The sequence below is a fragment of the Calliphora vicina genome, chromosome 1, assembly GCF_958450345.1.
Source record: "Calliphora vicina chromosome 1, idCalVici1.1, whole genome shotgun sequence".
NCBI classification, from domain to species: Eukaryota; Metazoa; Arthropoda; class Insecta; order Diptera; family Calliphoridae; genus Calliphora; species Calliphora vicina.
Window position 1 is genome coordinate 105,696,294 of NC_088780.1, and position 26,003 is coordinate 105,722,296.

Sequence of the window (26,003 nt, forward strand, 5' to 3'; positions counted from 1 at the left end):
TTTCGTTAGGAAAATGAAATTTTAATAGTTTTATGAAAGAATTTAGTGAAAATCTTTGAAAAAATATAACGCCCTTTCAGCTAACACGCCCCTTCAATAAAGAAAAAATCTTTTTTCAATTTCCTTTTAAGTTCGAGTTTCGTTGCACGTCTCTTTGTGTCGTTGTTCACAGTCGTGAGTGAGTTTTAAAGTGTTGTATGACGACCAAAAGAATTGTGTATGTGAGTTTAGGTTCATATTTTGAATTTGTATGTATTGAGGCTCTGGCTGGCTCCCTTCTTATTATTCATCTAAAAACAATTTTTCTTCAAATATTTTTTCACTTCGAAATATTCTTTAATAGTGTTGCTGGCTAGTGCATAAATTGATTTGTTAATAATTTTGTTATTGCCATTTTTCTTTTGTAAAAATTATTTGAATTATACTTGTACGCAAATCTATGCAATGTACAACAACCATATACACATATATGTAGTTTATACATGCATATGTACAATATTTTTTAAATTCCTTTAATTTACTTTAATTGAGTGCATACGCCGTTTCTGTTGTTTTTTTCTTTTGCATTTAGTTTATTCTTTTTGACAGCAATGCATTTTTATTAGGGGAAATACTCATACAAGCATTATACACGCAGCCAAACAAATGTATTTTTCATATGTGTGTTTGTAGAGTGTATTGTGTAACTGTGTTTGTGTGTGACTGACTGTCTGACAGAATGACTGTAATGAAAAGAAGAAAGGACAAAAGTCAATACAGGGTTGCATAGTGCATGTTCATTATTTTATAGAATAAAAATTTTAATTGCCAAGTGGTTTCATGTAAAACTAATAAAAAATTATATTTACCATAATAATTGAATAAATACTAAAGATACATGTTTGTTAAACCCTTATTAGTATGCAATAGAATAAATTGAAGTATTACTTAAATGCGGGCTCCATGATTTTCACAGTTAAAATAGGAAAACATTAATCATCCTTTAGCAATTTAAAATGTTTGTGTGTTTAATATTAACAATAAAAAGAAATTAAATATAACCAGAAATTTAAAAGAATACAAAGAAAGCATTTCGTATAATTTTAAATAAACTTCGGTGTTTTTCGTTCGGTCATAAAATTAAAATGTTTTTTTTTTTAGAAATTTTGTGAAAAAATAAGTCGAAATAAAGAAAAATACGAGAAAAGAAAGTAACCAACTATAACAACAAAAAATAATACTGTGTGCTAAACGTGAAGCAAATAAAAAAAGAGAATAATAAATATATTTGTGCAAAAACAAAAGAAAAAATTACGAAATTGTAGAAAATGAATAAAGATGATCAAAATCAAAATTTAAATAAAGCAACGTCACGGACAAATTCAAAAACTTACAATACAGCAGCAACAACATCTACTGCAGCAGCGTTAGAGACTTCAAAACAACAACACCAGAAAATAAATTCAAAAAATAAGAAAAACAGTACCAATAATAATAACAATAACAATAGTTTAAAATTGGCTACAGCTACAACAGTAGCTGCCACAATATCCACCATTGCAACTAATAATAATCAGCAACTTCAAAATCCTGCTGCTGTTACTGGTAGCAGCAATAAAAAGTCCTCAAAACAGGGCAATGCCACAGCAGGACGTCAAAACAACTCCTCCGCTAACGCCTACACTACATCAATATCTTCCTCATCTGCCTCCTCCAACACCTCAGATACAACAACATTAACAACATCGTTATCAGCTACCGATTTGGATAACGGTGCCAGCTGTATTGCTGTAAGTGCTGCTGCCACTGCAACTAACTTTGCGAATTCGGCTAGATTGAAAAATACCAACAATAACAGCAACAACAATACCAACACCAACCAAAATAATTCAAAAATTAAATTAAAAGTTAACAATAACAGTAACAACACTAATAATTCCCCCCATACCGCCACCACAACTACGACCAACACCCCCATAAGTCAAGCATCTAACTCTGCTTCAACCTCCGCAGTTTACACTGCCAATGGCAATAAAATGCCAAAAAATTCAGCAGCAACAACAACAACAACTACCATCGCTTCAACATCATCAGCCACAACAGTATCAATAGCATCTAGCATGCCAATGGGTGTTAGTGGTGTAGATATTGATATGGCAGCCTTAAACACAGTACCCCCACCATCGACGGCTGTAACGTCAACGGCTACTGGTACTGTGCCCACAATTACCTCAAGTAAATCGGCAACAAATGCAAATGCTGGTGTTGGTGGCATTTCTTCGAAATTGAAGAAATCATCTTCAACAGCTGCCGCCGCTGCTGCTGCAGCGCTTGTCCTTCAACAGCAGGCCGCAGCCGTTTCCTCGGGAAAATCAGCGTTATCATCTGCTTCAGCTAAATCTGGGTCATCTTCGAAAGATGCCCATTTAAAGTTTACCTCCGCATTACCGCTATTGGTGGGTTCAGCGGCTGCCGCAGCTGCAGCGGCCAAAGGTGCCGGTGCATCTTCTAGTGCTGGTGCTCAAGCTGCCGCCGCTGCTGCTGTCGCCCTCAAACAAAAGCTTAAAAGTGCTGCTGCCGCATCATCGGTAGTAGCTGCAGCCGCTGCCAGTAATTCCCGCTCAAACTCAACGTCGACATCCTCGAATTCATCCTCGCTCTCGTCATCCGTTGGGATTGTAAATGCAATTTCAAATGCCCTGCAAAACATCATTACAAGCGATAATTCCGACACGGATACGGAACTTTATCCACCGCCGGTAACGGATCTTTCTGAATCAGACGAGGAATCAGTTTCAGAGGTAAGATATAGCATTAAATATTACATTTACCTATTTCTATCTTTCTTTGAAATTTTTAAATGCAGCTTCAATTTTTAAGTTTATACGTAATGTGATTTTCTTTACAGTTATTCTTGCTTTAACACCAAGAAGCAACTGCAAGAATAATGGCAAAATACAACTTAGTCTATATTTTCTTTAACAACGTTAATGCTTTCTCTAATTAATTCATAGTTAATTTTTTTTTAAATGTTTAAAATGTAGTTATTGCGAATTTTGAAAAAAAAAACAAAAGTATTTCGCATTTGGATAATTTACCTTTTTTCATTTAAAAACCATAATAAATATGTTTTAAAATCCTTTAGCTAAATTTCAAACCGACATTTTTTTTAGAGATTAAAAATTTTCAACTGATGTTATCCCAATCAGATCTATAGAAATATTTCAGATCTATAGAAATATTTTAATAAAGTTTCATTAAAAAAAAATACAAATTAAAAACATTTTACCTTTGACCTATTCAATGAATATATTCTAAATGACTAACGCAATTAGCGGGATAGAAAGTGTACTCCAGTCTACTAAGTATTTAAATTTATTTTTAATGTATTCTTTGAGCTATTTATAATAAATGAACTTGCGCCTAACATTTGTTTACTTCATATAATTAATAATATAATTAATATTATAGGTTCAGCTAAAACGCATTGTGCTTGATAATATACAGCAACACGAAAATAAGTAATACGTTTGCCTTAGTATTCCAACACACATAAGATTGTTTTGTTGCATTTCATATTCAAGTGGTCTGTGACACACAATAATCGATTTGTGTTTTTTGTATATCTTGCTTTTGCGATATACAGCAGTGATGTTGTTTAATGGAAGAAATCTAAGTCATGATACGTTCCCGTCCCGTGTTATGATTTTTCACTATGCAATCTTGTATTTATTCCGAAATTATCAACATAGTTTATTTTCTCCATGTTTGACCTATGCAATGGTATCTTTTCATATGTACATAAATAAAAGTTTAGTTCCAATGTGTTTTCATTAAACAGTAGTAATCTGAACCTGCATTTAAAAACTGTCTGGCCTTATAACAATAAAGTTGATAACATAGTCGCCTACGCCAAGTCTTGTAAAATTCCTTTCTCTGTTTTTCTTGTCGGACTCTTTTTTTCTGTTTGGAATATAAATTATTTTCCTGTGTCCATACATATACATATGTATACATTTTTCGTTTTGTAAAAAAAATTCTAAATCTAAACAACAATTATGCAAACAAATTCGTCTACTTATTTTGTATTTCTGTTCCTATTTAAAATTTTAATTCTTGAAAATGCTAAATTCTACCAATGAAAAATGAAAGCGACCGACCCCTCTGCTTATAATATGCACAACAATAGTTTGTTGTATCTGAAAACGGAAATCCAAATTGTATCTTTTAAATGATTTACCATTATGTTTAAGCTGACTGGCAAGTTTCTCAGCAATATGCACGTCGTCGTTTCATTCAACAAACAAACTAAACTAGAAATAAATAAATCCAACGTTATTATTCATTCACACATCCATTTCTACAAAGTTTTCCATTACTGTTAGAATTGAGTGTTTTTTTATTTATTGTTATTTTATATTATTTTAGTTGTTTATTATTTTTATTTTGTGGATGTCAAAAATATCTTCTTTACTCAATTGATTTTTTTTTATCTGAGAAGTTAGTTTTAGTTTCATTCCGTTGGTTAAATTCTAGTAATAAAACAAAATTGTCACTGCTCATTAAAACATTAGTTTTTGCATAATACATACTCCTATTTAATAAAAGTATGACAATCACATTTTTATTTATTTGTTGCCATTAAATAAAAATACATATCAACGACTATATTCAAAACCCTCCATCTTAAAAAAACACAAATTTTCATGAGAGGAAAAAACAGTTTATTTTGCTTATTTATATTGAATTCTTCTACTGTGTATTTTTAATGCCGTTACTAAATTCTACATTTAATTTAATTTAAAAATTTTTCATTATTGATGATAAATTTATTAAAGATTGAGGGGTTTTTTCTACAAAAATATTAATTTTATACCTATTAATAAAACTTAAGATATTTACAGACGACACTACTGTGTATTAATACTTTCCAAATTTAAAATATCAAATACAATTAATTCTTGTTTACACGATAATTTTCAAAATATATTTTTGTTGATTATTGATATATTTTTGCAAATTTTATGTATTTTTGTAAGAAATACAATTAAAATTTGATTTATTTTGGTCAATACCAGCACGTTTTATTCATATTATTTCATGGATATAGAAATCAAGAGGTATATTTGTTATATACATAAATAGTAAGAAATTAATGTTAAAATTAGTTAACATTAAATATTTTTTATACATTGAAATGTCTAGCACAGATGTGGACTTGTTTGCTTAATATTTTCTCATTTTCATAAAAAATCTAAGATAGACTGTATTGAAAATAGACCCTCAATATGTAGATAGATTTTGTATGTATGAAAATATGTTTTCTAAACTATGTACATACCTCCATAAATCATTGTTGCTTTTATTTGTCAGTCTAAGATTAATACGCAAATAAAAATTTATTAAACTGCACAATTGTTGGGAAATGAAATTAAATAAAAAGTCCGCTTATCACCTAATTATTTGATAATGATAGTTTTTTATTTAAATTAGAAAAAAATGAATTAAATTATTATTATTTATAACTATTTCATCTCATGAGATTTGATGTCTAATTTAAATAGTTTAGTAGTAGTATTTTAAATCAAACACTCTATTTTCATATACAACATTTAAGATTTTCCTTTCGGGACACGTATTTACTTTCTGAAAATATACATATATTTTTTTTTTACTAATATTATTTAAAAATAATCAATTGATAACAACTTATAGAGTCCTGTATTTGTATTAAATAAATGTTTGTGAAAAAATAAACGGAGTCATGTTCATCCCTATGTTGAAATCAACCTTCCGAATCGCCCAAATAACTTACATTCATGATTGCTACATAAATATATCCGATATAGTTCCGTTTAAGTTGCTATTTATTTTCGGGAATATCAACCCTCAAATTGCTGAGATATAAACAAACCAATACTACCTATTCTTGACATATATATTCGTTACTAAGTCATTAACATAGACAATATTGATAGATAATGGATAGACATTTTAAAGATCTTTCCATAGGCGTATATAACGCCATAGAAATTCAGACCGAATTTCTAAATTCAAAATTTGTATTACATGCTATGTTATAGTGTTGTTTTTATTTATATTTTCAATAAAAAAAAAACTTCGAATGTACCATAAAATAAATATGTATTATACACCACAATCATATTATAATGTTTAATAATTATAGACTCGCACAAATCATTAAATATACCAAGGTCACAGGATAATACAGATATGAAACAGCTTTAAGTAATAAGGTAGCGTAAAATAAACAAATAAAAATTTCAAAAATATCGTGCATTGGATAAGGTTCTAAATATGAAACATTATTTTATCAATTGAAAAATTTATAATTCACAGTCCACATAAATGCTGATGCTTAATCAAATGGTTCGTCTCCACTTAAGTCTTATAAGCAGGTTTTACACATCATATCAAATAATTATATATTTTTATGGGTTTCATCAATAAATTTTTAATACTGTTCACATTTTGTTAAACCAATACTTTTTGGATTAACTAAAATTTAGGGCCTGGCTCACTAAATGCGAAGGAACATTTTCTTTCTCATTTTATATTGAAAACAATAAAAAAATTCAAATTTATGTTCGTTCGCATTTAGTGAGCCAGGCCCTTATATTCCAAACCTCATAAAATAAATAAGTCAACTTGAAGTGCAATTAAAAAATAAAAAAAACACCTTTACTGAAATAATCCAAAGTAGCTTTACCGTTGTCTTATATCGCCATTGAATCGTTACCCAACCTTGAATAAAATTGATTTACCATTAAAAAACTGTAAAAAAAATTTCAAAAATGTTTTGGATCATTAGAATTTATATTTCACTTTAAGAATTATAAAAATAGTTTTTGTTGAAACGGCCTAAAATTAGTTCTACCTTTTTTGTCTATTGTACCTCTTTTCATTACATAGGTATTACCAAACATTTCCACGACAGCCGGTTCTACGTACCCTCACTCGACCATGGGCTGTCAACTCAGCAATCACTGATGCTACAACAACAACATATTACCAAATATTGTTTTCAACCAGGAATATTTAGGTCGATCCTCAAATACATATACATATGTATTTATGTTAAGAACCATACTCTACTTTTATAAAGAAAATAAAAGTTTCGGTATTCGGTTAAATTTTTGTATTAAGCCGATTTTTGGCCTAATTCGAAACCGATACTCAATATTTTTTATTTTGGGCCTCAAAATCTTTTTTTTTTTTGCCACATAATGAATATAATACAATGTTTCGTTGACAATTCTAAACCTTTTTTGAGTCAGTTGTTTTAAGATATTTGACTCGTATGCTAAATGTGTAGCGAAACATGTAGACACATGATTTAAGCTAATCATTTATTTCGCCTCAATGGGCTTTCGGCATTATTAGAATAAATAAAGGTTTGCGACCATGCTAAACATAATATTTTATCACACTTTCTTATAATCTCTTTCATTTCTTCCCTCTCACTATCCCTATCATTCTCTTCTCTTTATTTATTCTTTTTAGATTTTTTAAAATCACTTGTAAATTATTGAAGGTTATTTTATAAGACAGATGTTTGTACAAGAAAATTATTTAAACAATAATTTGTCTAGGTAGGTATATAAAATTTTTAAAAAGTACCTAAAAACATACATATGTACATACATGTATGTATATTTTATAAAGAGAAAAAACATCAAACAAAAAAGAAAAAGTAAAAACATACTAAAATAAAAATATTGATAGACCATAAAGCAATCAAACAACGTGTTTTCGTGTTATTCCAATTATTACTCTTCTTTTCGTTTATATTTTGCTGTGTTTTCCTTATTTAAAACAAAACAGCAAAAATACACTTATATTTGCTTTTATTTTATGGGTTTTTGGCTTAAACATTCTCAATGATGTTTCAACGAATACAACGAACGATAATAACGAAATAGAAGAAGAATACACATAAAAAAAACAAGAAAAAATGGCAAAGTACGTACTTGTACTAGTGAGTTTATACCTAAATGTACATTAGTATGAAATTAAAAAACAAAATACGTACAGCAAAGAAGACACAAAAGAGACTACAACACAAAACAAAGGTATCTTACTCTAAAGCAGAGATAACTAATTATGTTTACTTACTATAAAACATAGCAAAATTAAATAAAAAATAAATACCTATGTAGAGAGCAAGACCGATTATTTTTATTTAACAATATTTCTTTAACAAAAAATCCACATTTTATTCAACGAACATTAATGTAGGATATTAGAAATTCGGTCAATATTCATAAAAATGTGTCGGTTTAGTCATTCAGACCATTACCACTGAAAATAGAAAGAAAACAAAACAGAGCTAGACATATTTTATGGTGTTTTTAATATTAAATAAACAAATATTGTCGTCAACAACAGAACCACATACATATGAAATTGTCGACATCAACAAAATTAAAATTTTTGTCGGGTCTACTCTTTAATAGTTTATTTTGTTTTATTTTGACAGACAAATAGAACATTTGATAAAATTTACCACCATCACTATCATCATCATCATTGTAACGTTGACATCACAGACAATTGTGATGACGAGTACATCAGAAATTCCAATTAATTTTTTTTTAGATTTTTATTTTGCCATGAATGGCCTTAAAAGCTATTTTTTATTGTTGCTGTTTTTCATTTTTAGTTTTTCGTTTTGTATAAGTATATTTGATTTCATACCTATTTTATAGATATGCAAAACTTACTACAACACACACACACAACGACAGAAACTACAAAAAAAATCTCGAACAAAATTTTTTTATTTTCATCCTGTTTATTTTACTAATAAATTTTCATCGCTTAGGATTTTGACAGCTGAGTATCATTTCCATCCTTTCTTGCTCTATGCTCAATATGTATTATCAAAATGAGCAAACATATTCAAAAACACATAGAAAGGAAAATTGAGAAAATTCTCAAAATCACGCATACATATCATATGAGTGTTATTTTTGCTAATACATTTGAAATTAAAAAAAAAAATTTGTTTGGGTAATTTGACTTTCTGTATAAAAAATATATGTAGCTCATTTTCAAATTTAATTTAATAAATCCATATTTCTTTAATTTATTTTCAAATTATATTATTGATTCTACATTTAGTAAAAGGAAAAACGTAGTTTTATAAAGTTTTTTTTATTGTATTTATGTATTAAGTTCGGTATCGGTTTCGGTTTAGGGCAAAAGTCCTGTTTCGTCCACAGTTCGGACAAAATTCGGCCGAATATCGAAACTTTTCAAAAGCGAAAGATAATTTTATCATAAGAAAAATTTTAAGTAGAAATTTGTGACCGATTATGGCCTATAACAGGCTAGGTTATGATGAAATAAACAAATAAAATAAATAAATAATGCAATTTTAAAGGAGAAAGATTTTTATATGTAATGTAATTTCTAAAAACATGAAACTCATGTATTATTGTAAAATATCTAAGAAAACTAATAGATAATTAAAAACCATCCTCGAAAAACACTTTTCTGTTCAAGATGAAGATACAAGATGGATTTGACAAAAAGTCCACCATATAAAGGGAGTGGTGCTGCATGACACCTACAAATTTAGCTTTAATCAAACTCTAAATTAAGATAATTTTTCAATAATAATAGGTTATGCATAGCTGGGGGGAAACCATAAAAAATTGCCATTTTCGTTGTTGTCATCTTTAATTAAAGCTATTAATTATAAATGCTATGTCATTTGAATAAAATTATATTATTAGTTAAAATTATTAAAAATACATAATATATTATATTTATATGTACATAATTTATAAACGCTTATTTTAAATTACAAAGTAAAATTACAGTAGGTTTTAAATAGCTAGTTTCAGCCCATTTTCAACTGCTGGTTGTGGTTTAAGATACAATATTGTAGATTTTCGTGTTCGATTTTAACCGAAATCGCGGTTTCAGACCTAAAACCGAAACCGACTATTATTCTTCGGTTTTTTACTTTTAATCTATTATCAGTAAAAAAAATTTAAAATTTTAAATGAAAAACAAACTTTTTTCATCCAATTTCTCTAAAAACAAAAATTTAAATTTTTAAATGAAAAACAAACTTTTTTCATCCAATTTCACTAAAAACAAATCGATGTAAAAATATATTAAGATTTCTTAAAATTTTTTAAATTGTATTACAATAATTGCTTCAGATGATAAAGCAGGGAACTTTTCGCAGGCTAGGCAAGGATTTCTGTTAATAAATAATGAAACAAACTCATTCAAAAATATTTATCATACTAGTATTTCCAGACAATTAAACTTCAAAAAGTACCACTGCAATAAAGAAATAGTACCATTGAATATCCCTTTTGAATTTGTATTCAGGACTATCGTTGTTTGGTTTAGTTCTCTTTTTTTGGTATCATAATACCATTGAGTCGCCTATTTTTTAATGTATATAAACTAATTTAATATATTAAAAAAGTACCATTAAAAGAAAAAGTACAAATTTTCATTTATCCTCTTGAACACCCGTCAAGTTTGAATATTAAATTTGTATAGGATTTCATTTTTTATAGTATTTTATTTATATTTAGGGGATTCTAACGGTCTGCTATTAGGTCGTATTGTCGTAAAATATTTTTTTAGTTTAAACAAATTCTTGTTGTTTTACAAGCAAAAAAAGTGTTATTTTATGACAAACTAATAAGCATAGCTCAAAAGTTGCGACGAGTTGAAGTTAGGGTTTTTATCCCGGGAATTCCCAGTTGTTTGCTTATATCTTGGCAATAATAGACCGCTTATTATTATTTATTTGGTGTTTTTCGTATGAAAATTTAAAAAGAGAATTCATTTTATTTATAGAATTTATTTCTTATTGAATCATTCTAATTTCTTTAAGTTTCTTCTTCAAATCCATAACAAAATAGCTTCAAAAATTGATTAAATGACTAAATTTTTCTTCAATTAAAATCTAGTACAAAAAGGTTTAAGACCATCATTTGATTTTACAAAAATTTAATCATTCAAAGTTTGAATAAATTCTGTTATTAATTAACTTTAAAATTAATTCAGTTTAAACAAAGGCTTTGGAATGAATCTAAAAAATTAAATATTAGGAATGGATTTATGGAATGAAAGGCTGACAACGGATTAAGATTTTAGTGAATTAAGCTCAAATTTTATTAATTAATTAGAAGCTCTGATATTTAATAATTATAACACTAAGTTTATATATGAAATTTCGCTATATTATTCCTAATTTACAGTATCATTATATATTTCGGGAATAGCCGGGTACCCGGGAATGCAGAACAAAATTTTCCTATTCCCGGGAATCAAAAAGGTCGGGAAATTAAAAACCCTAGTTGAAATTTAAACTAGAAATCAAATCTAAATTCTTTGTTTAAACCTAGCTTAAACTAAAATGTTTGTTTTTCACATATTGTATAACTGAGCATCATTGGTCAATTAAACCGAATTTCGAACTGTAAGATAATGCTAACAAAATTGACAGTTCGAAATCCATTAGTGAAAAATACGGCAAATGATTAAAGCCCGTCTGAATTTGTTTCAAGTAAAAAACTAGCACTTAATTATTACAAATAAGTTGTATTTTTTGGAAAATTTGTAGATGTCATAATTTGTTGTTTTGGAGTTATGGTAAAAAGGCATATTTTTCAATGTATTCGTGAGAAAATCCCCCTAAGTACTCTAGTACAATAAAAGGGCATTTTGCCATTAATTGAAATATCTCAACATAGAAACTAAATGTAATAAATTACATTAATAAACAAAATTTTAAAAATTCTTTTAAAAATATACAAATGTTTTATTAATATTTTTGCTAATCTTTACGTGTTTTTAGTAATATTTTTTAGCTTTCTTTTTTTAATCAGTTTATTGCCATTTTTTGCAACAAAATATCAAAAAAAAAAAAAACAAAAAAAAATTATCCTACTACAAGTTTTCTTCTGGTTGTTTAACGTTTAGTTTTTTATTGTTGTTATTTTAAATTTATTTTCGAATTCAATGCGCATTCGTTTTCTCTTTAAAAAAAAACGATGAACAAACAAAAACAACAATTATCTTTAAATTGTTATAAAATGTTGCCAAAAAGAATAAAAAGCAACAACAAAATTTTAGCATTTTCGGATGGTTTTGACAATTAAAATAAAAAAAAAAATAAAAAAAAACACACACAGCAAAAGAGAAATAAACAATCTATCATTATATGAATGTTTGTAGTGTATATGTGCAATTATACTTGGAAAAAAGCTCTCTTCAAATACACACATTGAATGAAATTAAATTTACCTTGCTTTCGTCCAATGACCATTTTTATGTTAATAATATTTTCAACGGACATTTTGTTTAAATAAATTATAAAACAAACAAAATAAATTTAAATAAAACGCGATTGAAGTCCACTTTGAAAGAGTGAGAAATGAATGACACGAACAGACAAATGTAAACACACACACACCTTAGTCTGAAAGTGAGAATTTGAGAAATGTGACGTTATGCAGGAATTATAAATAAGTGTATTCTTTAATAATAAGTTTTTTTTTTAAATAGATCTTTTAGCAAATGTGCGATTATCCCACGTAATATAGCGATATGAACTTAAGCAGAGAACTTAAACGTCATTCATTGAATTTTAGAAAATAACTTAAAAAAATATTCTTTTTTAAAAAGAATTAATTCTTTAAAGTTCTATTCAATAAAATTTACTCAAACCCTACCATAAACAACAGCAACACAAATTAAACAAAAATAACAATAACAATATTTAGTTCATTACACCCTATAAACTTTTTTTCGGTTTGAGTTTTTAGTTTACTACGTTTTACGAGTTTTATACCCGCACAAGCACTAACAAACATTCCGACGTACGGGTCGGGTACATATTTTTTTTATTATTATTTTTTGTGCTAAAAAATATTATAAATAAACTGAGTTTCGTAAAAAATTATTTGTTTAAAAGACAAACAAAAAAAAACGAACCAGAAAAAGTTGTGCACAGCAGTCGAGTAGAAAGAGAATCATGGGATAAAGATTGAAAAATAAACGAAATAAACGAAAAAGAAAACGAAAGAGTATAGTGTTGTAGTCTAAACTTTGATTATTTTATGCAATAAAATTGTTTTATTTAAATTGCTACTTTTATTAAATTGTTGTCTTTCATTCAATGACACTGAAGAAGTATCAGCAGTTTGTTATATGAATGAATTGAATGCATGAATAGCAAGAAATCCTTCTTTGTTAAACTTTTATTTGTACATTAAATTTATGATGACTTTATAAGTAGTAAAGTGACTCACTGAAACCTTTTGAGTGAAAATAAATTTGAACAATTATAAATCAACAGAACAATAAAGGATATTTCTATTTCTAAAACGTAATAATAATGATTTTATTTCTTAAAAATAAATGTAATTAATTAAAATTTTAATTCTTTTAAAATTAGCTAATTAAAATTAATAAATTGTGATGACTGGCAATCTTTGATATCGGGGTTTGATTCTATTTTTATGAATTTTACAATTAGCAACAATTTTATAAGTGCATATATGTAGTTTCTCAATAGTAAAAAAATGTAAAAGAATGCACAGTTTCAAAATGAATTGAATTGTATAAAAAAATATATTAATTACAATTGAAATTGAAATTACAATACAAATAAGGCGAAGTAAATATGAAATAATAAAAACAAGTAATGAACCTTTTATATCCTTCTCCTAAGTTTAATTAAAGATAAAGATTGAAAATGAAAACAATTTATGTTGAAAAATTATTGGAATTATCTATCATTAGATATCCATATTGTCCATGTTAAAGACTTAATAATCCAGATTTAGATACAAAAAAAATATGTAACAAGATTCGAGGTAGTCGTAGCTTGCTTAATCTCACCCATTTATTTATTCCTCCAAAAACACAGACCAGATGACAAATATCAAATGGCAATTTTTAACAATATTCAAAATGATATTTATTCAACCTTTTTCAGTTTCAAAACGATTCGTTTTATCCAGTAACAAATATCAAGTTCTCTATCAACGAAATGTCTCTTTTAAAATTTTCTTGCTCTCTCGTTACAAGTATTTAAAAGTATACGAACGCAATCCCGTAACTTCCAATAATAATTTGTACAAATTACCAGGTACGCGAACACAACTTATATCACATTTATATTTCACAAAATACAATTTCCCTGAAATTATAAATAAAAAACATTTGCTTAAAATCCTGCATTTTTCTGTCGTGTTATATTTGTTAAGGTTAACATTTCTATTTGTGTTCTGTTAAAAAAGGTCAAGTACTTTAGTTTTGTTGGTAAGAATTCGACAACAACAACTTCGACAAATAAGCCGAAGCAACAAAAATACACGCTCTAAATTTAATCAATTAAGTATGATTCATAATTTAATTCTTAAAATTCACATTTAAAAACCAAATATGCGAATACAAATTCTCATAAATGTTACATTACACTCTCACACAACACCATCATCAACGTGCGGCTGGCTACTACCACAAATAATTATCATCATCACTTGTATGTACAAATGACTGTATATTCACTTTGGTCGAACAGAGAATTAACCGAACGAACATAAAACCAAACAAGTAAGAAAGTAAGCCCGACCATATAATACCCAACACTGAATAATTGAGCAAAAACATTATTTTTCTAAAACTTCTATAATTTATTTTCGGATGTAGGCCTTATATGGAAACTATGACCAATTTCGTACCGATATATTAGATCATGTGATTTATTTCTATATGAAACTTATTTCTGTTTAATTTAGCAATTATGGACCGATCACAATGAAATTAGGTCGTGGATATGTTCCTATATGAAATTTATTTGTGTTGAATTTTTTTCGGATACGAAAATTTTTAAGAGTTTTATGGTCGTTAAAGTAATTTTAGGAAATTGGACTTATATATATGGAGCTTTAACCAATTATGAATCGATCTGCACACCATTTTTAGTTCTGATTTATTTGTAATAAAACTTATTTCTATACAAATCAAGAATTTATGGACAATAGGTGAAATAATGGACAGATTTTTAACAGTTTTAATAGGCTTCGTCCTTGGATTGAAAATGATTCATGTGTTTAATTGTATCGAAATATCTTGAAAATTGCAACCTGTACTCTTCGCACAAATTCACATGGATAGGGAGCCAATCTACTTAAAAAAGTGATTCTGAAGAGATCGGTAAACTTTAAGGTGGGTGTTAGACTAATAGTTTTGGGCGTTACAAACATCAGCACAAACAAACATCAGGTACAAATCAAGAATAACGAATGGGGAAGCAGTTTCTGATGGAAAAAAATCGAATTATGAAAATTAAAATATGTATGAACTGAACGTTGTTGATGTGTATGATTTTTTTGTTGTTGTTAAATATTTGTACATGACAATGTGAAAAAAACCAATAATAACTACACTACTGATTTAAGTTATTTGTGCTTTTATTTGTAGCTTTGCTAGTTTTATTTTTGAGAAGCCGCATTTCTTCAATCAGTGTTGTTAAAACTTTTAGTATAAGTTCCATCAGCACCACATAACCTAATATATCAGATTGTATGTACATACTTGAAAAAACACCTAAAAAACACATATTTTAAATGTTCTATTTTCTAGGGATTAATACTTTTTTTTGAGTTTTAAACATTTCGAGTCGGTATCGATCGGAAATCACTGCACACAATTGATGACAGAATTGTCATCAATTGCAATTTTTACTGTTACTTTTTTGTAAGAGTGTTGCCAGAAGAAATATTTCAAAGGTGAATACGTGCTTTTGTATATTTTATAAATACAAATGTACTTCTTTAATCGTTCAATTATGGAATCATAGCGTATATAGTAGGTACTACATATTTACGCAATATAAGTAAAAAAATAATTAAGAGAGAAATTTCCACTAAAATAAAAACAAATATTTGTGAGACGACTTGAGTTAGCTGTAAAACCATTTTACACGATAAGATTTTATACAAATTTTCAAACTTAAATGCACGTCAATATCATTTGATTTCCATTAATATTTCATCACATTTTAATGCACGTCTTGTTCGTGGTAAACTTTCATTTCTTTCAAACCTTTTATAGTTCCTAATTATAGTTTGGACTATAGATTTTGACAGATTTTTGCAACGCTTTATATGTGACAGTAACTATAATTTTTTAAACTATTTTATAGCAGTGATGTAAAGTATAACACGATAAATATTTACAAGTGGTAATTGTCAAAGATTTTCAAATTAAAGGAAATGTCAATATCTTATGTAGAGTTTTGCGACTAAGCGTATAATAAAATTCAAAAAAATTAAGGTTTTGCAAATATTTGGAATACAAATATTCACAATATACCCATAGCTGTAATATTTGTATAAAACATTTGTTAGTTTTTATTATACCCTTCACCATGAGTGGTTTCCTTCCGTTTTTAATTTCTATATTTTTCATTTGTGACCCCATAAATTTCTGTATCGTCATTCCGATTTTAGTTTCTATATTTTTCATTTCTGACCCCATAAAGTTTTTGTCGATTTTTCACCAACATTTTTTTTTTAATATTTATCTTATAGTAAACTTTTGGTATAACCATTCATCCCAGCCGATATTCATAAAGTCATTTATATGAAAATACAAAAACAAGAGATTTTGTAATTACCTTTTTTAAACAACCCTATATTTTAATTTTATTACATTTATTTACATTTCCCCCACTTTTTATCTGAATTTGTCCTTGTTTTTCTCCTTTACTCTCTGAATGCCATATGTTTTACTACAAGTATGTAAAAGATTGTGGTGGTCAAAGACGGTGTTCATTTGTTGTTGGCCACTTTGTTAAATTTCCAAGTGTCATTTTAATTTAATTTTTTAATTGTTTTGCTTTTAATTTATAGCAAATACTTTTATAATTAAATAAAAAAATTTGTGTAAAGTTTAACATAACAGTCAGTAAATATCTGAGAAATGTTGGATAAGAGCAGGGATACGAATTAATTAACATAACTTAATTACATAAGCCTTTTCGTAATAGATTTGAATTGAAGGAAAATTGATTCATTCAATACATTTTTAAAGCTATTTTATAATGGATTTTAATTCAAGAAATTTTGAATGATTCAATGAGGATTAATTCTATAAAAAGTGAATTCTCAATGGAATGAATTTAATACATTTAAAGTACAAATTTATTAAACCTATGAATTAATTCATTAACGGAATAATTAAGAGATACAATTTAGTTTTATTTCTAAAATGAAATTTCTTCTTTCGAACCTAAGGATAATAGTATGTCATGTACTAGTTTACTTTAAAAATGTTTATTTGAAATGTTATTTTATTACCTCTGTTAAAACATGGAATTTTAAACACTTTCTATATTTGAAAACTTTCCTAGTTATAGAAAGATGATGCTGATTGCTTGTAGGAAGTCCAACGTATTCAAAATGAGCAAATAAGCTTAGAAAATAATTATATTTGTTTATTTTTTTTCTTTAAAATTACGTATAGTAAAAATATATATCGGAATATTTAATATGTAAAATCTTTAAATACATTTTCTTGCTTTAAATTAACACAATTAATTTCTGCTTCAAATTACATTTCAATTTGGCTTTATTTTATTTCTCATAAAATCTCCATAAATTGTTTAAAAAAAATGCCATTTTGTTTTATTGGTTTTTGGTTATAATTTATTATTTTGTCCAAAGTTTTTATTTGATTTTTATGTTAAAATTTTATTTTATTCTTTCTTTTCCGTTCTTTTTGTAGATCCTTTTGGCATGCTTGTGTCTAAGGCCAGATTTATTGGTAAGTTTCGTCGATTTTTATGCATTTTTTTAAGTTTATAACCTCTTCTTTTTAATTTTCCCCTAAATTATAACATTTTTAATTTCCAAACAAGATTTCTCCATAATTAGCTAAAACTTAAAAATGCTTAATTAAATTATTATTTGATTTTTTTTTGTTTTTTTTTTTCAAATGTACAACGTTTAAAAATGCATAAAAAATAGCTGAATGTGGAACTACAACATTTAGCTAGCAAAATAAATTTTGTTAAATTACCAATACTAATATGTTGTTGAAAATTAAATTAAATTATGAGATATTATTAATAAAAACAACTACTGCTAATATTATCTACTACTTTTACTATCACCACTGTAAACTACACCTACAACAAACCAAAATAAAATTTTTTTGCTGGCCTTAGATACAACATGAACTTTTTTTTATTTTATTAACTGTTCATTTTTTTAAAATTGTATTTACATTTTTTTTTAGCTTTTATAAGTTTTTTATTTAAATTAAAAATTGGTTAAATATTTGTATATATTTTAATTTGCTTAGTTAACTCCTAAATGTAGGCAGTATATTTTATTGTTCTACAAGCCTTCAACGTATACCTCATTTTTATGAGATTTACTTGAAATGTGTAAACATTGATTTTTATTGTTTTTGATTTTTCTTTTTTGTACCATTTTAGGATGATATTCCAGAATCTGATCCGGATTCCTGTGGTCATGATGCCGAAGGTCATGAAGAGGAAGATGATGGTGACGACGAGGACGAAGATGAAGACGAAGAAGACGAGGAGGATGACGATGACGAAAATGAGGATGACGATGATGACGACGACGATGATGAGGAAGACGAAGAGGAAGAAATCGACGATGACGATGATGATGAAGAAATTCAAGATCCCAATGAGGTCAGTGGAGATTTCTTGCTCGACACCAATAACGATCGTAGTAATCGAAATCTAAATGCCCTCTTTGAAGCTGCTGGTAAGTTGAAACGAATGAATGTATATTGTGCTAAATTAAGAACAAGCTTGAAATACTTTATGCTTCTTTACGTCTTTTTGTTTTGCAGCCAACGAAAAAGCACCTGTTTTACGTCATGCCACACATGCCATCGATGAGACTAAACAGGCCCTTACAAAAATGCGTGGTGCTAGCAGTGATAAAACGTAAGTAAAGTTTAAGATTATTAAAAATCAGATGAAGATAAATATTTATACGTATGTATGTATTGTATTTGGTAACCTTATACACATGGTTCATTGGCCTAATAAAAATTTTAAAGTTTACAGCTCATTTATTGTTTTCCACTACGATTTACATTGAAATGTTTTTTTTATCTTTTAATATTTGTTGTAATTTTGATTCATACTTATATAATAATTGAATATTTTTGTAATTATTATTAATAGTGCGATCGAAACATAATATTATAATAACATAATAACAATCCAAAACTTAAAATTTATTATTAATTTTCAAAATTTTTATTTTCTTTAGTTATTTTAAACTGTATGCATTTCAAAAATATAGCGAGTATGGTATTAGTGGTCAATTTTGCCTAGTATGAATATTTCATATTTTTAATTATTACTGATTATGTTTTTTACACTCATGGCATGAATTACGCGTTTTGGAGCCCGAACATTTATTTGAATATTTCGAGCTATTTGACAAAAGAAGCAACGTACTCTTATCAAATGATTTTTCTTAAATTCATATGCATTTTAATGCATAATTAGAATTCCAAATTATTGTATACAATATGAAAATTATATTATAAACAGAATACGTAGAACATTAGTATTTGTTTTCATAAATTTTCTTTTTAACTTATTTTTTTCGTTAGCATGTTCTCTCGTACTCTAATTGCGGCCTGCAACGATAACGATGTTAATACTGTGCGTAGTCTGTTGGGTAAGGGAAACGTTAATATTAACGAATCTACGGATGACGGTGAATCCTTGCTTTCTATGGCTTGCTCAGCTGGTTACTATGAATTGGCACAGGTAAACTTGTTTATACATATTTTCTTATGCAAATAATTTAAAATAATCTTTTCGATTTTTTTCAAAAGGTTCTTTTAGCCATGTCTGCAGCTCAAGTAGAAGACAAGGGCCAGAAAGATTGTACTCCTTTAATGGAGGCTGCTTCTGCTGGTCATTTGGAGATAGTTAAACTTTTACTAAGTCATAATGCAGATGTAAATGCTCATTGTGCCACCGGTAATACCCCGCTTATGTTTGCTTGTGCTGGTGGTCATGTAGAAGTGGTTAAAGAACTGCTAAAACATGGTGCCAACGTCGAGGAGCAAAACGAAAACGGACATACACCTTTAATGGAAGCAGCATCGGCTGGTCACGTTGAAGTAGCCAAGGTAATATAGAAAATCTGAAAAGTTTAAATTATTGTCCCAACTGACAAATGATGAAAATCCGAGATTAGAGACATTAAGATATTTTTGAGTCTACTGTTTAGACTAATTAAAGATTGAGTTAATAATCTGGTTTAAAGAGTAGATTTCTTTTAAAAATATTAATTAATGTCAGTGATATCGTTTGATCTTATTTGATGTCTTTTGCTAATGACAGCCACAAATAAACATTCTTGCTTTTGCATCGAACTGAATTGTATGTTGTTTGAAAAATTGTCTTTAGGTTTTATTGGAACATGGTGCCGGCATCAATACACATTCGAATGAATTCAAGGAAAGTGCTCTGACGTTGGCATGTTACAAGGGTCATTTGAATATGGTACGTTTTCTTTTGCAAGCTGGCGCTGACCAAGAGCATAAAACCGACGAAATGCATACTGCCCTAATGGAGGCTTCGATGGATGGTCATGTGGAAGTGGCCAGGCTACTACTGGACTCTGGAGCTCAAGTTAATATGCCTACCGATTCATTTGAATCTCCACTGACTTTGGCCGCTTGTGGTGGACACGTTGAATTGGCCACTTTGCTAATTGAGCGTGGTGCCAATATCGAAGAGGTAAACGATGAAGGCTATACCCCCCTAATGGAAGCTGCCCGTGAGGGCCACGAAGAAATGGTAGCACTATTGCTGAGTAAAGGGGCCAACATCAATGCCACTACCGAAGAAACCCAAGAAACGGCTTTGACGTTGGCCTGCTGTGGTGGGTTTAGTGAAGTGGCGGAATATTTGATAAAACATGGAGCCAATTTAGAACTGGGAGCTTCTACGCCCCTAATGGAAGCGGCTCAGGAAGGTCACACCGATTTGGTACGTTTTCTCTTGGAGAACAAGGCCAACGTGCATGCAGAAACTCAAACGGGCGATACAGCCTTAACGCATGCTTGTGAAAATGGTCATACCGATGCCGCTGAAGTTCTGTTGAGCTATGGTGCCGAATTAGAACACGAGTCGGAAGGAGGCCGTACCCCGCTAATGAAAGCCTGTCGTGCTGGTCATTTGTGTACCGTCAAGTTTCTCATTTCCAAAGGAGCAGACGTTAATAAACAAACCAGTAGCAATGACCACACCCCATTGTCCTTGGCCTGCGCTGGTGGTCATCAAGCAGTTGTAGAATATCTTTTGAAAATTGGGGCCGATCCATTCCACAAACTTAAAGATAACAGTACCATGCTAATCGAAGCGGCCAAAGGTGGCCATACCCGTGTAGTAGAACTGTTGTTTAAGTATCCCCACTTTATACAAAATCATCAAAATGAACTGCAATCGGCAGCTGCAGCAGCGGCCGCAGCTGCTGCCGTTGGTATTAATAATACAACTGCCTCGAATGCTGCTGCCAATCAATTACACTTGATAAACCTGCAACAGCAAAAGCAACTGCAACAACAGCAGAAACAATTGCAGCAACAACTGCAATTACAATTGCAACAGTTGAGCGCTCCTCCTGGTTTGCATGAAGTTTCTGAAGCTGCTCGAGTAAACAACCAACAAGTTTTCCATCATCAACAATACACCACCAATAATTCCGCTTTAACTGGAGCCACAAATGAGTATTTGGAGGAACAACTGCAACTGCAAGCACCAAATACCAATGCCACAGAAGTTGGCTCCAATCAAGTGGTAGCCTCGAATGAGGAATATGCTGCCATAGATATCAATTCGTTGAGTGCTCAGCAACAAGAGGCATTAATTGCTAAATCAAGACTTTTCCATTTGCAAGCTGGTTTTGGTAATGTTGGTGGAGGCGGCACATCAGGTGTCATTGCCAATAATAATGAACAAGTTGCCGCCAATCTCAACAATCAACAACAGCAGCAACAACAACAACAGCAACTACAACAACGCAAACATTTTGATTTAGATATGTCACATATAATGCCTCTTACGCCACCACAAAAACAACCTCCAGCTCCTCCTGTTTTGCAAGCGCAGCAGCATCAGCCACAAACTCAAACATTAACACAGCCGCAACAAAATCAGCAACAACAACAAGCTCCTCAACAACAGCCGCAGCAGCAAATTAAACTTAAGGGAAATCAGCGTAAAAGCCGCCAACAGCCACCACAACCATTTGAAGTTAGTATACCAAACACTGCCAATGCCAGCAACAACAATAATAATTCGAACAATGAACAACAACAGCAGCAGCAAATGCAAGATATTGAACGTTCTCAGCCTTTGGGTGATGATGGATTGGGCAATAAGCCACTAACTCAACATCAGTCCACAACACAGCAGCAGCAACAGCTACAATTTTCCTGCTTTAATGATGATTCACGTTTTATAAGGCGTCGGGTTTTAAGGCAGGATTTCAACAAGGTAATTAATTTTTTATTTTAACCCCACAATAAAATTGTCCAGTAACGTATTTAATTTGTTTTAGTTGTCAAATGATCAGAAGAATATTCCTGCTACTTTGTTGCCTGCCTCTTATTTGGATATGACTGGTGGTAATGTCAATAACCAGAATCAAAATGTTGGTGATGGTGCGGACGCTATAACGTTGAATCAAAATCTATTGGCAGGTTAGTGTTATAAACAATCGTTAAAAACTACATTTTAAATAAACAAAAGATATTTTAATTAAAACATCGTTTTATTGAAATTGTTAATTAAAAGTGTTAATATTTTGCAATATTATTCGTATTTTTAGTCGCCCCTGCTATAGGTGATGGTTCGGAGATGCAACCAGTTATTATAGCGAGTCCAGAACCTCTAAATTTTGCACCCAACCAGGCCCTAATGATGCAAGAACTTTTCGATCCTAATAATCCACAAACTCCATTGACTTTGGCTACCACTCTACCACAAGGAACACAATTTGTTTTGGGTCCGGCACCACCACCTCAGCAACAACAGCTGCAGCAGCAGACTCAGTCACAACAGCAAACTCAGCAGCAGCAACGTATTGTGACTGGTAAAACGACACAGAAGTCTGGTGGTATAACAACACCTTCTGAAGTGTCCCAGAGTACTGCAATCAGCGATAGACCCAAAGCTAAGCCAGTTTCCAAGAAAGATGGGAAAATTTTGCGTAAAACCACAACACAATCAACTGCAGCCACTCCACTCCAACAACCATTGTTTAGGCAAAATCAAATGGTATCCATTTACAATAACTTGGTAAGTAAAGCTGAAATAAATAACACCATAACACAACCCAACTTCTTTTGTTATGCATTTTTATTTTGTTTAGCCCATGTTAATAACAAATGAAGCCACTCCGAGTCTCCAAACCCAGCAAGCCATCATGAATCATATGGTATTTGCAGCCCAACAGCATCAACAACAGCAGCAGCAGCAACAAATTGCTTTAGATGTTGTTAACAATGCTCAAGTATCACAGCAACAACCGCAACAACAGGGTGTCATTGCTTTAAGTAATTCCCCAGCATCGCCATTGGCTTCACCTTCATCCGGGGCAACCGCTTTGTGTGATCCGCAACTGCAACAGTTTATGGAAATACAATCAGCCGATGACATTCACCAGCAGCAGCAACAGCAACCGGAAAATGATCAAACTGCTCAAGAGATACAAGAGGCTTTAGATGCAGCCCTCTCCGATTCCAAATTAGCTGTTACCGATTCTCTGAATGCCCTTAGCAAGGCTAATGCAGCGGCAGCCGCTGCAGCCGTGGCCAAAGCTTGTGGGCTTAATCCAGCCGAACAACAAGAATGCCTAAATAAACTCCAAGAGGGTTGGCAGATTGTCGACTTACGCCAGCGTATATTCCATAAACAACCTAAATCACCTACAGAAACACCACCAGAAAAGCAAATTATAGATATTACCAACTTGGAAAACTTGGAATTGGATTCTAGTGAGACCGATACCAATAATGAAATGAAAAATTTAGCCACACTTTGTACAGCTGCTGCTCAAGCGGCTGCAGTCAATGTTACGCCTGGAGAGACAGACCCCAAAGACTCCAAAATGACAGTTGACAACAAAGGCAGCTGTAGCAGTGGTCAGACCAAGAAACAACGTAAGCTATCCAAAAAAGAGAAGCTCTCGCAGCAAGATGGTTTAGAATTGTGTCGCTTACCAGAACCCATCAAAGATTCATTCAAAGATGAACGACGAACTTCTGTAGATGATCAGCAATCGTTAACCTCCGAATTGTGTCCCGGTGAGGATGATGCTAACTCAGATATTGAACAGCAGGATGAAGATTTGTCCAAATCCATACAAGAACTGGATGATACACAATTGCAATTGAAATCACCTACTAAAGGCATAAGGCCGATTTCACAGCGTTTAGAGAATTTAATACTCTCAAATGCACCCCTCAAGCCTGGCGACTTGTCTCAGGCGTTTACGGATTTGCGACAAGAAATTGGAGCCGATGTTCTTACTGTATTCCCGCAAAATATGAATTTGAAATTTGCCGGCAATACAGCCCTGAGCAATGCCCTGCAACAGCATTTGGCAGCGGTCAAACAGCAGATCGGCGATGTAACTGAAGATTCCGGTGACGGCATGATACAACTTGGTGACGATGACTCAAATGCTGCTGCTCAAAGTGGCGGCCAACAACAACTAGTCTATCCCTCATCTATGGATGCTGAAACCTTGGAACAATTCGCTAATGCTGCTGCCCAGGCTAACAATAATAACGATAACAATTCGGTGGTCGCTGTGACTTCTGGCGGTGGTCAAGATGAAATTGGTGTCTCTGGCGAACAGACAGAGGAGGGTATGCGAGAAGAAATGTATGACATTGAGGTGGAAATGGATGACTTTTTCCATGTCATACACAATGTTCATGATCCTGCTTTACAAGTAAGTTTAGTTTTCATTTGATAATTAAGTTAAGGAGCGTGCTAGGTGAAATTTTCAATTTCGTTACTTCAGTTTATTATTTATTAACTATTAAAAGTTTTTACCATAGAATAAACACATAGAACGGAAGGAGAGAGATATATCAATGAATTACTTTCTTTTTACACATATGGGTGATACAATAACAAAATACATGCAATACATTTTCATGAATTAGGTTTTTGACAACAGACTTAGGTTTTTTGCTCTCAGTTACCTATCTAGTTGTCATCTATGGTTTTTACATTAAATTTTATATTTAACTATTAAAAGTTTTTAAAGAAATTTTGAAATGAAATTAGTTCACAAAAATCATATTTTACGACACACTTTTGGGACAATTACAAAAATAAAAGCCAATCCACATCCACACGTATCTCATATAACATAACATATTGCTCTATTAAAAACCCACTTTAGTATGAAAAGTGTGTTCTAAAATTTTATTGTCAAAAGCCGCTTTAAAAAAAATACAACATGGAAATCCCCAAATTTGACGATTGACATTGTAGTGGTGAAAGGTTTTGAAAAGAGTGTTCTAGTAGATAATAAAACTGTTGAACGTATCTTAACATTTATTTATCATATTGTAATTTTGTTTAAATCTGATTTCTTTGCAGGAATTTGCTAGCAATTTAAATTGTGGTGAGTTGGCAGACTTTGGCATCAATTCTATCTGCAAAACTCGATGGAATGGGAATTGGGCTTTGACTCCTAAATGGACTAGTCAAGATCAATTGATAAGTGCCGCAGCTGCGGCTCATCATCAACAACAGCAACAGCAGGGCCTTTTGGCAACCAGCGAAGAACAGCAGCAGCAACAAGAGCAACAAAGACAGGCGAATCAACTATTGTTGGACTATCAATTGCAACAGCAGTTACAGCAAAGATTTGCTGATGCCGATGAAATGCAAATGCAGGTATGTCTCACTTCAAACTAGT

At 30.6% G+C, this 26,003-nt stretch overlaps 1 protein-coding gene across 7 annotated transcripts in view; it reads left to right on the plus strand.

Annotated features, from left to right (window-relative positions):
- mask (multiple ankyrin repeats single KH domain) overlaps nucleotides 1-26,003 on the plus strand; it is a 39,733-nt gene that overhangs the window by 1,095 nt on the left and 12,635 nt on the right. For 5 of the 7 annotated variants that reach the window (XM_065515418.1, XM_065515420.1, XM_065515419.1 and 2 more), the window contains exons 2-12: nucleotides 1,141-2,780; nucleotides 17,776-17,814; nucleotides 18,491-18,791; nucleotides 18,880-18,976; nucleotides 19,657-19,816; nucleotides 19,885-20,184; nucleotides 20,465-22,558; nucleotides 22,623-22,764; nucleotides 22,893-23,362; nucleotides 23,436-25,022; nucleotides 25,682-25,981. In XM_065515418.1, the coding sequence (XP_065371490.1) occupies nucleotides 1,308-2,780; nucleotides 17,776-17,814; nucleotides 18,491-18,791; nucleotides 18,880-18,976; nucleotides 19,657-19,816; nucleotides 19,885-20,184; nucleotides 20,465-22,558; nucleotides 22,623-22,764; nucleotides 22,893-23,362; nucleotides 23,436-25,022; nucleotides 25,682-25,981 (6,963 nt within the window). In that variant the 5' untranslated portion in view covers nucleotides 1,141-1,307. Of the gene's footprint in view, nucleotide 1; nucleotides 222-1,140; nucleotides 2,781-17,775; nucleotides 17,815-18,490; nucleotides 18,792-18,879; nucleotides 18,977-19,656; nucleotides 19,817-19,884; nucleotides 20,185-20,464; nucleotides 22,559-22,622; nucleotides 22,765-22,892; nucleotides 23,363-23,435; nucleotides 25,023-25,681; nucleotides 25,982-26,003 lie in introns of those variants that run through there. The other 2 variants (XM_065515424.1, XM_065515425.1) reach the window with 2 other exon arrangements.